This window comes from Sphaeramia orbicularis, chromosome 5, assembly GCF_902148855.1.
Source record: "Sphaeramia orbicularis chromosome 5, fSphaOr1.1, whole genome shotgun sequence".
Taxonomy (NCBI): Eukaryota; Metazoa; Chordata; class Actinopteri; order Kurtiformes; family Apogonidae; genus Sphaeramia; species Sphaeramia orbicularis.
Window position 1 is genome coordinate 13191236 of NC_043961.1, and position 14790 is coordinate 13206025.

The 14790-nt window shown below is 40.5% G+C and overlaps 1 protein-coding gene across 2 annotated transcripts in view; it reads right to left on the reverse strand.

The window, feature by feature from the left end:
* Positions 1-2065: 2065 nt before the first annotated feature.
* The window catches only part of shq1 (SHQ1, H/ACA ribonucleoprotein assembly factor), a 67266-nt gene continuing 54541 nt past the window's right edge, over positions 2066-14790 (reverse strand). The window contains exons 12-13 of one of the 2 annotated variants that reach the window (XR_003935517.1): positions 3170-3888; positions 2066-2653 (exon numbers count right to left, since the gene is read on the reverse strand). Coding sequence is in view for 1 of the 2 variants with exons in the window: in XM_030135489.1 (XP_029991349.1) it covers positions 3225-3888 (664 nt within the window). In the remaining variant the exon portion in view is untranslated. Of the gene's footprint in view, positions 2654-3118; positions 3889-14790 lie in introns of those variants that run through there. The other variant, XM_030135489.1, reaches the window with a different exon arrangement.

Genomic DNA, 14790 nt, shown 5'->3' on the forward strand with positions numbered 1-14790 from the left:
AATTTCAGATCAAAATGTCTCATCACACTTAACTAGTAAAGACCCGGTGCTACTTCTATCTCAGTTCCCAAATGAAATTTTCTCTATATTTAACCTTTCTTATAGGGGTCATATTTTGCTAAACCCACTTTTATTAGTCTTAGGTTCATTTATTTGTGTATTTGGACCCTAACAGTTCCAAAAGTTTGAATTTGAACCCTCCAGGTGCTGCAAAGCTATCTTTATATTCATTTTGGCAAAAAATTTAATGGATATCTACAACCAGTTTTAATTCCTGCTGAATTTGTTATGTTTTATAACTAGTTACGTCATGACATTTGCACATATAAGGTCAAGACTTCAACATTTCTCCGAGTACGACATAATTGTTCACCGGCAGCAGCGGTTGTAATAAAAACTGAAAATACATCCAAACTTCGAGCTAATTACCTAAAATGTTCAGTTGTTGGTTGAACGGGACAGAGCAGCACAGCCAACAACCTGGAGGGGGCGGGGCCTGAAGTGGCTCATGTGCATTTAAAGGGCCAGCGCTCAAACCACCTTTCTGGTGTCATTACTCAGAAATAGGGTTGAAGATGGACCTGTGGAGTTGAATTAATGAAGAATTCAGACCCAAGCAGAGCATTTACAGTTTATGTAGACCACAGGGAAATGTTGTAAAACGCATAATTCCATTTAAAAAAAGCAAAATATCACTCCTTTAACATCAAATACATGCAAATATAGTAGAACCTTACAGTACGAGTGCACCATTTGTACGAGTAATTTGCTTTACGAGCCTCAGTTTGTGACTGTTCTTCACACCATAATCATAATAAACATATATTTTGCTAAACCCACTTTTATTAGTCTTTGGTTCATTCGTGTATTTGGACCCTAATAGTTCTAAAAGTTTGAATTTGAACCCTCCAGGTGCTGCAAAGCTATCTTTATATTCATTTTGGCAAAAAATTTAATGGATATCTACAACCTGTTTCAATTCCTGCTTAATTTGTTGCGTCTATAACTATTACATCACGACATTTGCACATATAAGGTCAAGACTTCAACATTTCTCCGAGTACGACATAATTGTTCGCCGGCAGCAGCGGTTGTAATAAAAACTGAAAATACATCCAAACTTCGAGCTAATTACCTAAAATGTTCAGTTGTTGGTTGAACGGGACAGAGCAGCACAGCCAACAACCTGGAGGGGGCGGGGCCTGAAGTGGCTCATGTGCATTTAAAGGGCCAGCGCTCAAACCACCTTTCTGGTGTCATTACTCAGAAATAGGGTTGAAGATGGACCTGTGGAGTTGAATTAATGAAGAATTCAGACCCAAGCAGAGCATTTACAGTTTATGTAGACCACAGGGAAATGTTGTAAAATGCATAATTCCATTTAAAAAAAGCAAAATATCACTCCTTTAACATCAAATACATGCAAATATAGTAGAACCTTACAGTACGAGTGCACCATTTGTACGAGTAATTTGCTTTACGAGCCTCAGTTTGTGACTGTTCTTCACACCATAATCATAATAAACATATATTTTGCTAAACCCACTTTTATTAGTCTTTGGTTCATTCATTTGTGTATTTAGACCCTAATAGTTAAAAAAGTTTGAATTTGAACCCTCCAGGTGCCCCAAAGCTATCTTTATATTCATTTTGGCAAAAATCGAGTGGATTTCTACAACCTGTTTTAAATCCTGCTTAATTTGTTACGTTTTATAACTAGTTATGTCGCGACATTTGCACATATAAGGTCAAGACTTCAACATTTCTCCGAGTGCGACATAATTGTTCGTTGGCAGCAGCAGTTGTAATGAAAACTGAAAATGTGTCCAAACTTCGAGCTGATTACTTAAAATGTTCAGTTGTTGGTTGAACGGGACAGAGCAGCACAGCCAACAACCTGGAGGGGGCGGGGCCTGAAGTGGCTCATGTGCATTTAAAGGGCCAGCGCTCAAAATCACCTTTCTGGTGTCATTACTCAGAAATAGGGTTGAAGATGGACCTGTGGAGTTGAATTAATGAAGAATTCAGACCCAAGTATAGTATTTACAGTTTATGTAGACCACAGGGAAATGTTTGAAAATGCATAATTCCATTTAAAAAAGCAAAATATCACTCCTTTAATCAGCGGCTTCTTGTGTTATTTTTGTATTTTCATTTCGCTGTTGCACTTTGAGACTCCTCTCCATGAAAAGTGCTTTATAAATTAAACATATTATTATTACTACTATAATGGAGGACATGGATCCAGTGCTGAGACATGGCTGAGGTGTCAGATGGTCCGTGGCGGCCCCCGGCTCCTCCATCCTCGCGGGCCCTGGGGTGCTCTTATCTCTCGAACAAACAGCTCCAGTGCCGCAGCCTCGCTCACAGCCCTCATCTATCTGCCTGACATGTGCTTCCTTGTTTGTTTTCTCTCGCCTGCTAGACGCTGCCGATGATATTGAGCTGTGTCGCCCGGCGCTCCTCCGTTCACGCCAGATGAATCAATCACTCCTTGCCTGCTCCACAGCCCCTGTTTAGCGCCGACAGAGTCTTTTCCACTTCAATCAGTGCCGGGGCTTTAGGAAGAGGTTAGTGCTTTTCCTGCTATTTATTAAGAAAAGAATAGCTCCCTCGAAGTAGCTCTGCCAGCCGGGTACTTTGGCTGAGTGATCTACAACAAAGACAAATGTTTGACAGCTTCCTGGAAAGGCATTAGTGCATTGATTATACGAGCTCAGCATGGATATATTATAGATTACAACTGTTCATATTTGGGCAGTAGAGAGGCTCTCCAATAATACACTGTTTAAAAAGCTGTTGAATTACTTTTAATTATTAAATAGCGTTAGAAATAATTCATGTGACATCAAACAGTACGCCGATGGTGTTGGTGCATTTGTATGCAGCTCGGGTGCTGACTAACAGATGTAGCAAAGTCAGATTAGACAAAAGAAAAAGAACAAGAACAAGATGAAGAAGGCTTGGGTTTTTAAAGTGGAATTTGTAGAGCGACCGGTTCTTGTATCTTTAAAAAAGATCATGCATAATGATGTTTTGTACGTTTAAGCAAAACAGGACTCATTAAACAAAGTTGGGCCCCTTGGAGGTCAGTTAACGAGCAGCACAACAGTTACTCAATTCAAGCAGCAATTTATTACAAAACCAGACATTTTCTTACATTACTTACATGTTGAGTTATAAACGTACTTAAATTCCACTTCAGATGGCACTTTGGAGCCGCTCTAATCGTCGGTTTCCTGCGTCTGGACGATGAGCAGAGGGTTTTTTCGAGGACTCGGCTCCAAGAGGGTCCGAGTGCAGCTTCTCCCTGGCGTGGCTTCAGTCTGTGCTGTGGTAGCGTTCGCCTCTGAGCTGCTCCTCTCAGCTCGGTCGCCAGAATGTGAGCCTTGAGTGATTCTCAGCTCCTCGGCCACTCGTTCCTCCAGATCCTGGATCAGCCGCCTGGAGCTGGGAGAGACCGAGGGGTGGGCATCTGCTTCCTGCTCCACCGCTGACAGGAGTGTGTTTGGAAGCTCCCGGGGGACTTGAGAGCTGGTGGAGTTGGTGGGTCGGGGCTGGGGAGGGCTGTCCTTAGACGTCCCTCCCCCTCCTCCTCCTACCCCACCCCCTCCTCTTCCTCCTCCCTCTTCCTCGCTGGGATCTGTGCAGTCTTGCCCTTCAGCCTCGGAGTCGTCGCTCTCGTCAGACGACTCGCTGCTGCTGCTGTCGCCGCGGGATACTGCATCGCTCCTGGAGGCTCCCTCCTCATTTTCCTCCTCCTCCTCCTCTTCCTCTTCTGCCACCAGTGTTGCTGCTTCCTCCAGCTCCTCCAGTTCCAGCTCCAAGTCTTTTTTCTTCAGGGAAACCTTTTCCAGCGTTGTTGCCAGGGCTAGCACCTTCTTGGACCTTTAAGGATGAAAACAAAACAGTGGAAAAGTGGGGAAAGTGAAGCTTTGATTTCTTAAAAAAACAGAGTTGTGAGACAAAAAACAAAACAAAACAAAAGAGACATCCAAGTACAACTTCATCAGACAGACACGGCGACTAACTGGTGGACTGGTTCTGCGTACTAAAGACATAGCCACAGGATAACCATCTACAAATCTAATACCCATTAACCAAATCCCATTCTCATCTGAATGCTAAGTAGAGCACGATTTGCCGAGGCACGGGGGGCTCAATGAAATATGGAAATATGGACGTTTAATAATGTAAGAAGATGAGTGCTGCTGATACGAGGGGCTCGGCTCTTCTCCTCCCCCGCTGCTGCTCTCCCTGTGAGAGGTGATAAGAGACTGAAAGGGATTACAGAGAGAGATGCACACCTCCTCCTCCCCTCCCCCCTCAGCCTGCTCGTGCAAACACACACTTATTCACATTTTCACCTCTGCATACTGAGAGGCTAAGCCAACAGTGAGTCGATCTGCTGCTGGTGGAGGAGCCTGTGTTTATGGATGATGGCAGCGAGCGCGAGGACCTTTCACATCGTATAACGTGAAATTTTCTCTGCTTTCGATGGAGATTGCATTCCAGAAACGCACGCAAATGTCCTACAGAGGAGTGAGGGATGGATTAAATAGAGATGAAACAAGTATCGGTGCTGGGAGAAGGTTGACTCCAATGGTCGAACTGGAATTACAAAGACTGAACATGACCTGCTGGGCACTTTTAATCCCCCCTCGGCCAAATATAGTGTAGGATTCTGTTGAAAGTTACTGCCCTATAATTTAGATTAGACTGTCTTCATATAAAACTTCTTACATAAATATTTATATTTGAAAGTACTCAGATATTATAACTGCACAAGGGTGTTTCAAGCAAACGTATCACCCCAACAAAGAGGTCATGTCTCCATTTGACATCGTTTGACCTTGGAAAAGTAGGTCAATAGGCTTCTGCTCTATACCAAGATGCATCCACAGTATAAATGTGGTGCGGATATCTCAAAGCATTCTTCAGATAATACGATTATGTTGTTGAATGGACAGACAGACGGACAGATGATAAAACAAATACAATACTCCTTCGGCCATTAAAACTAAACCTTGGATTGGCTGGATGATCAGTTACAGATTTATTGATTAAATCTAAATTAGAGAGTCAGTTTTTTTTTTTTTAATGACAATTGCCCTGATATCAACCAATTCATTTTCTTTTTTCTTGCTACAAATTATTGATACTTCATCAACCGTTGTAAGTTTGGTATAAAAACGGTCTAACACCAAATAAACTTCAGTGCTGAATGCAGTAAATGTACTGAACGTAGTAAACGATGTAGAATGGCAAAACACGAAGTAAATAATGATATCATTGTTTTACGCTGCTGTCTTAATTTTGATAGGTGAGTAGTAATAAGTCCACTTTTATAATCTATCATGACTTACTTGGGTTTTGGTTAGCATTTGGTTAGTGTTCCTTCATCTGCAGGAGTTTTAACTGTCTTTGTAAAGCAATAACCACTAAAAACCAGTGCAGAAATTAAAACAGGTCACAGATAATGAGCTCAGAAAGATGGCATAAACTAAGAAATTTTTCCATTTTATATACGTTTAAGAAAACTTTCAGAATGACTGATCAGATTTTGCAACTATAGCCTAATGACTGCTTTATTACAGAGAATTTTCTGTTATAGGTTATAGGTCTTTAAGCTGCTATGATTCGTCATGTAATTCAACATTTATTTTGACAAAGGGGTTTTGTGACATCTCTGTGGTTGTTGCTTAGAGCTGAAATTCTACCCTCTTCTGTACAAGAACCAGTAGTCCAGTCAGATGTGTCTGCAGTCCTTACATGATAATCTTCAATCTTGAGTTCTGGTCCAGAATGTGTTTTCTAAGGTCTCACCAACATTGACCTTTGCGAACCAAATTCTAATGAGTTCAACCTCAAAGTCCAGATGAACATTTATACCAACAGTAAAAAAATTCCTCAAGGTGTTCCTGAGATATTGCATCGACAAACGTTGACTTTTGACCTTTTGTATGTAGAATATCATCACATCATCGTTTACTGTGTAATATTTGTGTGAAATATTCTTATTTGGTGGCCTAAAAAATCATTTGTGAGGTCCGACTACCCTTGACCTTTGGCCATCAATGTTTCTTCAAGTTCATCCTTGAACCCATGTGGATGTTCTGTCCAACTATTCTGGAGATACTATGCCTTAAACATAATGAGGCTGGACGGATGAACTAAGGGCGTTTTCAGAGTGGGTATCTGGACCCGCGTTGTTCCTGGATACGCTCACACCCTTCCTGTAGATGTTGCGTTCTCAGGCACACACAGCCCACGCCTGAGAACGAGTGGGTGTTACAGGGCTGAAATAGCAGGTGGCAGTGTGGAAGGAATTCTGTAGCTATCCACCAAACGTGGAAGTGACAACCCCTTACGTCGTCAACTGCGTGACTGTTCTGTTCACAGGCAATACTTTATCTGTTAGCCTGTTTGAAGCAAAGAGAAAGAGCGACTACTGGCAACTGACTAACAAAGTTTTGAGTTGCCGAGCAGCTGAACAGGGGAAACTGCCCGACGTGCTTTAGTCCAAAGAGTAATCCAAGGTTTAAAGCAAGGTTCCTTTATTTTGTATCAAAGAAAATCTTCAAGTACCCAGGCATTAAAACATCTCGCGTTTCAGTTCATTGATGTTCAGGTAATCCATAAGACAGCGGTGAACAGCCTTCAAAGTGATCGACAACAGCAGACATACTTTAAAAAGGAAAAGCAGGAAGCGGTCAGCAAAAGTAGGCTTTCCCCATCACCCACTCGCTACTAACCCACACCTAGAGTGAACAGGTGATATATTATGAATGAATGAATGGTTTATTTTTGGTTTGCACAGTAATCACCGCACACAGTACAACAACCACAATAAACACAAAAACCCAAAAAAAGGAATAGGGTAGAAGAAGAAGCTTATGTTTTGCCTATGCTTTTCACCTGACACACCCTTTACGTTAAATTAAATGTGTAAATCATTGAGGATTCGCATCATAACAAAAGAATCAACAACAACAAAAACACATCTATCATCTCCACTTAATATCATCTTCTACTTATGGTTATTACAAATCGCTACTGTTACCAACACCACGTGATCCAATTAAAGTGCGTCATTACGTAGCTGCTACACGACTGAGCCTACATCTGTCTCCTATAGCGATCTTCGGGAGACAACAGGAGTACTGTCTATAGCACAGGTGTCAAACATGCGGCCCGGGGGCCAAATCTGGCCCGCCGAAGGTTCCATTCCGGCCCGTGGATAAAAGAGCAAAAATTAACCTGAACAATCAAGGCTGTCCAAATTTTTTTGGCTCAGGTCCCACATACAGACCAATGTGATCTACAGTAAAAATAACAACACAATAACCCATAAATAGTGACAACTACAAATTTTCTTTGTTAAAATTATGTGGAAAAAATTTAAGTGAAAAAGTAACATTACACTGTGAAAATGTTTACATTTACAAAACTATTCTTTCACAATAAAATGCAAATAAATACATAAATAAAAACAAAGATGAACAACCTGAAATGTGCCATTTGAACAATATTCTGCCTGTTACTAAATGTTTTGTGCATTTATGGATCCACTGTGATCTGGAGTTGTGTTAATAATAAGAGATGGAATATTGTAGAAATTGTTCAAATTTTAGTTCCAAACTCCAAAATTTTAACAATATTCTGCCTGTTACCAAATGTTTATGGAACAGTCTGTGTAAATGTACATGTATAAATAATAAGTCAAGGTATAATTTTGTTAAAATTGCACTAATTTTTCAAATGAAATTTCATTTTTTTCAGGTTATTCAAATCTTTTTTTTTGTAAAATGTAAATAGTTTCATAATTTAATTGGTGTTTTTTTTCTACTAAAACAAGAAGAAAAACTTGGATTTGTCATTATTTATAGGTTATTAAGTCATTATTTTACTGGTCTGGCCCACTTGAGATCAAATTGGACTAAATATGGCCCCTGAACCAAAATGAGTTTCACACCCCTGGTCTATGGTCTCATGATGATTACGTCATTTCTGTTGTCGGAGTGGTGATTAGGTCACTTCCGGTCTCGGGTACAGATGGCTTTCACATGGCAACATTCTGTCCTGGAATCCACGCAGTCCGAACCCAGGACTACCTTCTCTGCTGGACTTGGTACAGTGCTCGCGCATGGAACGTTTACATTCACAGTGATAAAACGAAGCGGACTTTGGGGTCCAACGTACTCGGATACCCAGTGTGAAAACGCCCTAACTGACCTTAAAAGGATGCACTATAGAACCCTTTATGTGTCCATCATATCGAGACTCTTTCCATCAGCCTGCAGAAGCGAACGCTCCACAAACAAAAGCACACTGAGAATAAATAAAGACACAGGGCAGCCTTGAACAGCGAGACGGACTCCAGCTGTGCACGTCTGCCTGCGCTACAGTCAGTACAAGTCTAGCCAAAAGCATACTGTCACACAACTCCAGCGATTACGATTAAGATTAAGAGAATAGCCTCATAAAGCGCCACATTAAACAATGTTCCTGTCGCCACTTTTATAGTTGTGTCACTGCTCTAGACACAACTCTCTCTCTGAACGGGCAGAAGGTGTTTTATTGCTGATGAATGTCTTTCTACAAGGCCCTATTTGTGTAAAGCCCTCAGAATGTTGGAAGGCTAACACCCCCCCGCACACACGCACCTCCCCAACCCCCCGCCTGCACATTATTCACGCTGGGAAAGCCTGCCATGCTGCCAAAAACTTAAGTGGTTGCTATTCGTTCCCCCCGGTGCGGTTAGGGCGTGTGTGCCAGCCCCATCGCCATGGTGATTACGAGCTGACCTCTGCGGGTCACTGCGATTCAGACTCCGTCCATTCAGGGGTTGGATAAAGTGTGTGGGCTGTGTGTATGTATACAGAAGATGACGGGGGGGGGGGTGTTTGTGTGGACTCTTCCGCTGCTGCCATTCACATTTTCACACTCGGCTCTGGTTGCCCTCTCTGGCCCAATTAACCCACTGCTGAGAACCAAGATGGCTCCTCATTACCGTGCAGTCCTAATGAGCTCCCTGTTCTGGTGAGTCAAGTGTTTGTAGAAGCAGCATGTAGGGGTTGTGTATTCATTTAAGACCTCAGGAGGGACTATGTAAACAGATCTTATAGTTGCGCTGCATTATATAGATGCGTTCTCACAAAGACGCACAAAAGAAGAAATGGTTCGAAGCTAGGTTGGGGGGGGGGGGTGCACAGACTTAATCCATGAATGTTTTGGCTGCTCTGCATCACAATGCGGCAGGTTTGAGAATAGTGGCCAAGGTCAGTTTCCTCCTTTAGACGCTATGGAAAGTGGAAACACAAAACCTCAAAAGAATCCTAAAAAATCATGGTTTTGCTTTGGAATGCAACAGTTAAGAAAGAAAGAAGTATGAGAAGGCCTGAGATTAAAAAAAAAAACAAAAAAAAAAACAACAAAAAACAGATGCCTTTCATTAATTTCAATGGGATCGCTGCACCATCATTCAGGAAAAATGCTGCGTTAGTTAATCACACGTGCAACATGCTCCTTAAGATTTGTCCATTTGCAGAAAACCTCTCACCTCACCTTTTTCTATGGTGGCTACTAAAAACATAAAGCAGATGTTTGGTTTGTCTGTTCTTGTCTTAATTAGTTCAGGGAATGTCTCTTAGGTACAGAAACATACATGTTATGATTCAATATTCTTAATGCACGCAAGGTAATTTATTACTTATTAAAATCGAATCTTAGAAAAACCTGCCGTGTACATAAAATCTAAATGTGATCAGAGCAGCTGCATCTGCATTTACATTTATTACAGCGCTGTAAGAACCAACAATATTATCCAGCTATAGGGGCTGTTCTACTGGATGATTACCTGTCATATAAATAACCGCAATTCATGATTTAAGCATCTGTCTGTGTTCATTTTCTATTACTTAAATAAACATAATAATCATTTATTAGATATGCCAACGGTGCATTTCTATAAGATGAGTCTGTCTGTTAGATAATGTATTGTTTAAAATGCAATCTCTAAGGAATGATTGAACAGAATGGTGCAAAATTTGGTGTAAGAGTTCACTTCGACCTGAGGATGCACTGAATAGATGTTATTGATTAAAGGTCAAGGCTGTTGTGACTTCATGTCATAATATTCTACGAACAACAAGAGGGAATGTCTTTAAATTTGGTACAAACATTTAGTCGAGACTCAAAAAAGAACTAGAAGAAATAGAATCTGGTGACCAAAGGTTGCTATGACCTCAAAAGGCACATTATTGGTCAAATGAACAGAAAAAAATACAAAAGAAAGAAACAGCAGAGTATAATGCCATGACAGTAGATGTACTTGTTGTTTTTACATGTTCAATCCACCTGATGAAGAAGATGAAGAGCCATTTATCAGCGCTGAATACTTACCACATGAATAAAATGTTCATTTGTTTGTCTTTTTGGCTTGTTAAAATGTTGTTAATGAGAGATGCCTACATAAAGTTGAGCACCAGATTTATTTTGGATTTATTATGAAACTGTGGTGAGACAAATTAGACAAAGACGATCTGCCGCTGTCTCTGAAATTAGGCTGCAGCTGTGACAGATGTACTCCACAAAAATAGAAGGACTGTAAATGGGCATGGATTTACGTAGGGGTTTTATACTTTAAGCCAAATGTCATATTAAGACTTTACGTTATTATGTGTTTAACTTTTGTTAGGATTTGGCGCTATATAAATAAAATCTGATCGAAGGTGCTTTATGATGAGTTTCATTCCCATAGACACCAGTTGAACAGGCGAGATACTGCCCAAAGACACTTCAACAACTGGACAGGAAGTGGGGATTGAACCCCCAACTTTTCCAGTTTGTGGATAACTGACTAAAGCACAGCTGACCACAAAGTTAACGCACAAAGACCCAAACAGCCACTGTCGACCAAAACCCTCTACTAATCAAAACTGTTTAATACCTGTTGATCCACTAATCCTATCAATACATGTAAATAATTGGTGTAAAATGCAGTTTGTCTTCTTGTCATGGTTAACTGAAGAAAGCTGCCACTATTTTCAGTCAGTTAGGAGAAGTCACTTCTGCAACCTTTTTTAATAGATTTATCTCAATAATATCAATTTTTTAACGTTCCGAACCCTAAACCAAAACCATCTAGTGATCTGAAATGTTTACTACCTTCTAATCCTTTAGTCCTATCAACACATGTAAATAATTGGTGTAAAATACAGTTTGTCATCTTTTCTTGGTCATCAGATATGACCCATTTGGACGTTCAGAGGCTCCATAGTTTCCGTGGAAACACCATCATCTTCTACAACATTGATTCACCAGTAAAACCCATGGAGTTGGATCAGTGACAATGGATGGACACGCTTGGTTTATGTTCATGTAATTGATTTCTTCGCTGAAAATCTCACTTTTTCTTCAGTTTTCTCTGTTTTTGATAAAATAAATCTCAACATTAATATGAGCTTTTAGGAACATTTAAATGATCAGCGAATTAAATATAGGAAAATACCTGATTTTCACTGAAAAAAGGCTAAATACAGAGAAAAATCACTTAAGAAAGGTTAAATAGAGAGAAAAAAAAAATATTTGTGAACTACCACAAAAATAGCACTGGGTCTTTATGGGTTAAGATAATGTGGATGTAATGTGTACTCCACCAATGAGCAGATTTATTGAGCTATTGCCTGAGTATTGGAACAATACTGCCCAAAATTATGCTATAATCCCTAGTTTGGGTCAAATATCACCAATGCCCTCCAGAAAGGAAAACCAGATTTAGTTTAATCCTAACCATCCAACAATGTACAAGTAGTGTGATTCAGACTGTGAATCATTTATAAGACTGTCATATGATCACATAGCTGGTGTTTTCTTTCTTTCTTTTTTTTTTAACATTTGTTTTTATTAACGGAAGCTTTTACAGGATGTTTATGGTGTTCAGCAAACATCTATAGTTCGTTACAGTGAGATAGGGCGCATTTTACAGAAGGAACCTACATAAATATATAATAATAACTAGAAGCACTCGGAGAGCGCAGACCTCCGCCAAGGCTGATCAGTGGGCCCCCCCGTGGCCCCCCCCACCCCCGATCATCACCAAAATTTAATCATTTCTTCCTTATCCCATTTCCAACAAACCCTGAAAATTTCATCCAAATCTGTCCATAACTTTTTGAGTTATGTTGCACAGTAACGATCAGTGGCCCCCCCTGTGGGCCCCCCCCACCCCCGATCACCACCAAAATTTAATAATTTCTTCCTTATCCCATTTCCAACAAACCCTGAAAATTTCATCCAAATCTGTCCTTAACTTTTTGAGTTATGTTGCACACTAACGGACAGACAAACAAACAGACAGACAAACAAACAAACAAACCCTGGCAAAAACATAACCTCCTTGGCGGAGGTAATGATAATAATAATAATAATAATAATAATAATAATAATAATAATAATAACATACATACATAAATATATAAACTTATAGATAACACCACACAGGGATGATTTTTAAACATCAGAACAGAAAAGAAGAAATAAATAAATAAAAATAATCAAAATCAAAACAAAACAAAAATATTACATGAACTTTTCCCATCCCATCCCATCCCCCACCCTCCTCCCTCGTATGGCTCTCAATTTCCTTCATTTCTATACCTACATGGTCTACGTACGTAGTTTGTACTTACATCCATCTGTACACAGTCATATGTACTAGCTGGTGTTTTCTTTATCATTAATCTTGTCTTTCAGTTTCATACTGTTGTGCAGCAGCTTTGCATCAAATAAGCCTTTAAACTGACAACTCTACAACCTTCCTTCCATTTCTATATCTGAACATGTCCAAACCCAACCAATAGAACCAGCTTTGAGTCTGAAGGCCTTGGTTTCTGCCCAAATGCACACACATAAAAGACCTATAAACTGCGAAGAGGAAAACTGCTTTAAAAAGACCGTGAAAACAAAATTACTTCTGTGTGAGACAAAAAAAAAAAAAGTACTGGCAGACTTCACCGATCAGTCTGTGCTTTTAGGTGAAGTGCAGAAGCAGAGCTGGAGACACCTTGCCTTGGATTAGCAAAGCTGAATTTCCCTAAACAGTCGTGTTGTGTGGAAGCGGATTTGACACAGATGGAAGACTTATGTGTGAAAACTGAAAACCACCACATTCTTTGGATAACTGAGTTCAGCAATTTTGTGGCTTCTACGTGTGAAAGGCATTTCTCCAGCAAGTATTCCCTAAGCCAGAGCTTCTTCAACGTGAACAAACATCTTTTTTTAAGCACTGACTGAAGGATGGTAGAACATGAATTTAACCTGGGCTGATGCTGCTGCTGCTGTAGGGAGCCTTCGTCAGGTCCGTGGGTCTATAAAACCCTTGTGAGAGCTTCCTGTAGCAAGTCTGGGGCTGAGGAGCCTCCTGCAGAACAGCCACTTCAAAGACTGCACCGTATTCTCTTTCCCCCCGTGGGAAGTCATTATTGAGTTAGCATTGGAGAGGCGTGCTTGTTTTCTCTCCCTTCCCTTGCTCTGTGGTGGGAGAAGCTCAGCCTGTGGTGAATACAAAGGCTTTGTCCAGGAGGGGGAGGGATAATGTTGTACACAATCCAGTCATTACTACACCGCTGTTGTGGTTTGCCTTAATTAAACTGAGCAGTGCATGCTTTTTCAAGGTTGGAAAACTTCTGGCGAGACAAAGACGCCTCCATCTGCCAAAGACTTTAGATGAGAACGGCAAGTGAGGGTGTATGTGAGGCGGCGTCGGCGTCTGTGTGTGAGGCCGACGGAATCGCAATCTGACATTTCTTTCATCAGGCGTCGTGTTCACTGAAAGAGCGACTCATTCAGCGTGCCTGTGCTCTTCAAAACATCTCAGATAAGATGTTGGAGATACGATGTCAGATGTATAAATCTGTGTAATATGAGCACCAGATTTCCTCGGTGCAACTCGCAAATGCATCATTCACTAGCTGAGCAGGATAAAAGGCAATGGCAGGAGATGTGATCCGTCAGCGTGAGTGAACGCTGGAACGGTCCAAGGCTCTGGATGCCACTCCGATTCCAGAAATGAGAAACGCAGATGTATCAATTCAGCGAGCCAGTGTTTAAGTTTAGATGTACAGCTGCCTAAGGAGGAGTTACTGCGCTGTGGAGACGCTGATGGTTTATGCAACTTTGAAACCGACTGGGTGTAAAATTCTGAATTTTATACAGGGCATGTGCAGGTTTCAACAAGTTACATTTAAGACTTTTTAAGGCCAGTTTTAGACCTGTTTTGGATGAAATTTAAGACCTATGTCATGTCAGAATTGGTAAAAAAACAAAAACAATGTGAGGGTTTGACTCTGGCGACTTTGGTTCCAGATGTGAACAGTACAGTGTCTGCAAGAACCACTTGTATAAATGGGTTCCACATTCAAGTGATTTAAGAGAACTTGTCCATTTTTCTTGTCTATTGAATTTTGTTGTTGATGTTCTTTTTGACAAAGCTGGCACTGGCCACATTTGAGGTGGTCAAACACAACTTTCCCAAGTTATGGACATTCACAAAAAAAATCTGCTGTGGTATAGTTATCGTATCAAAAATACAAGAAAGTTCTCAGAGACACCAAAATTGTTTTTGCAGACGACACCAGCTGCTGCAAAAATCCACCAGCAAACATCTGTGTTTTTTACTGCAGCTTTCTATATTTATACATTTCTGACCTTCCAAACAATTCCAATGCCTTTAGATCTACAAGTTCATAAATTGAGTGTTTACTTGAAGGAACAGGAAGTTTCATATTT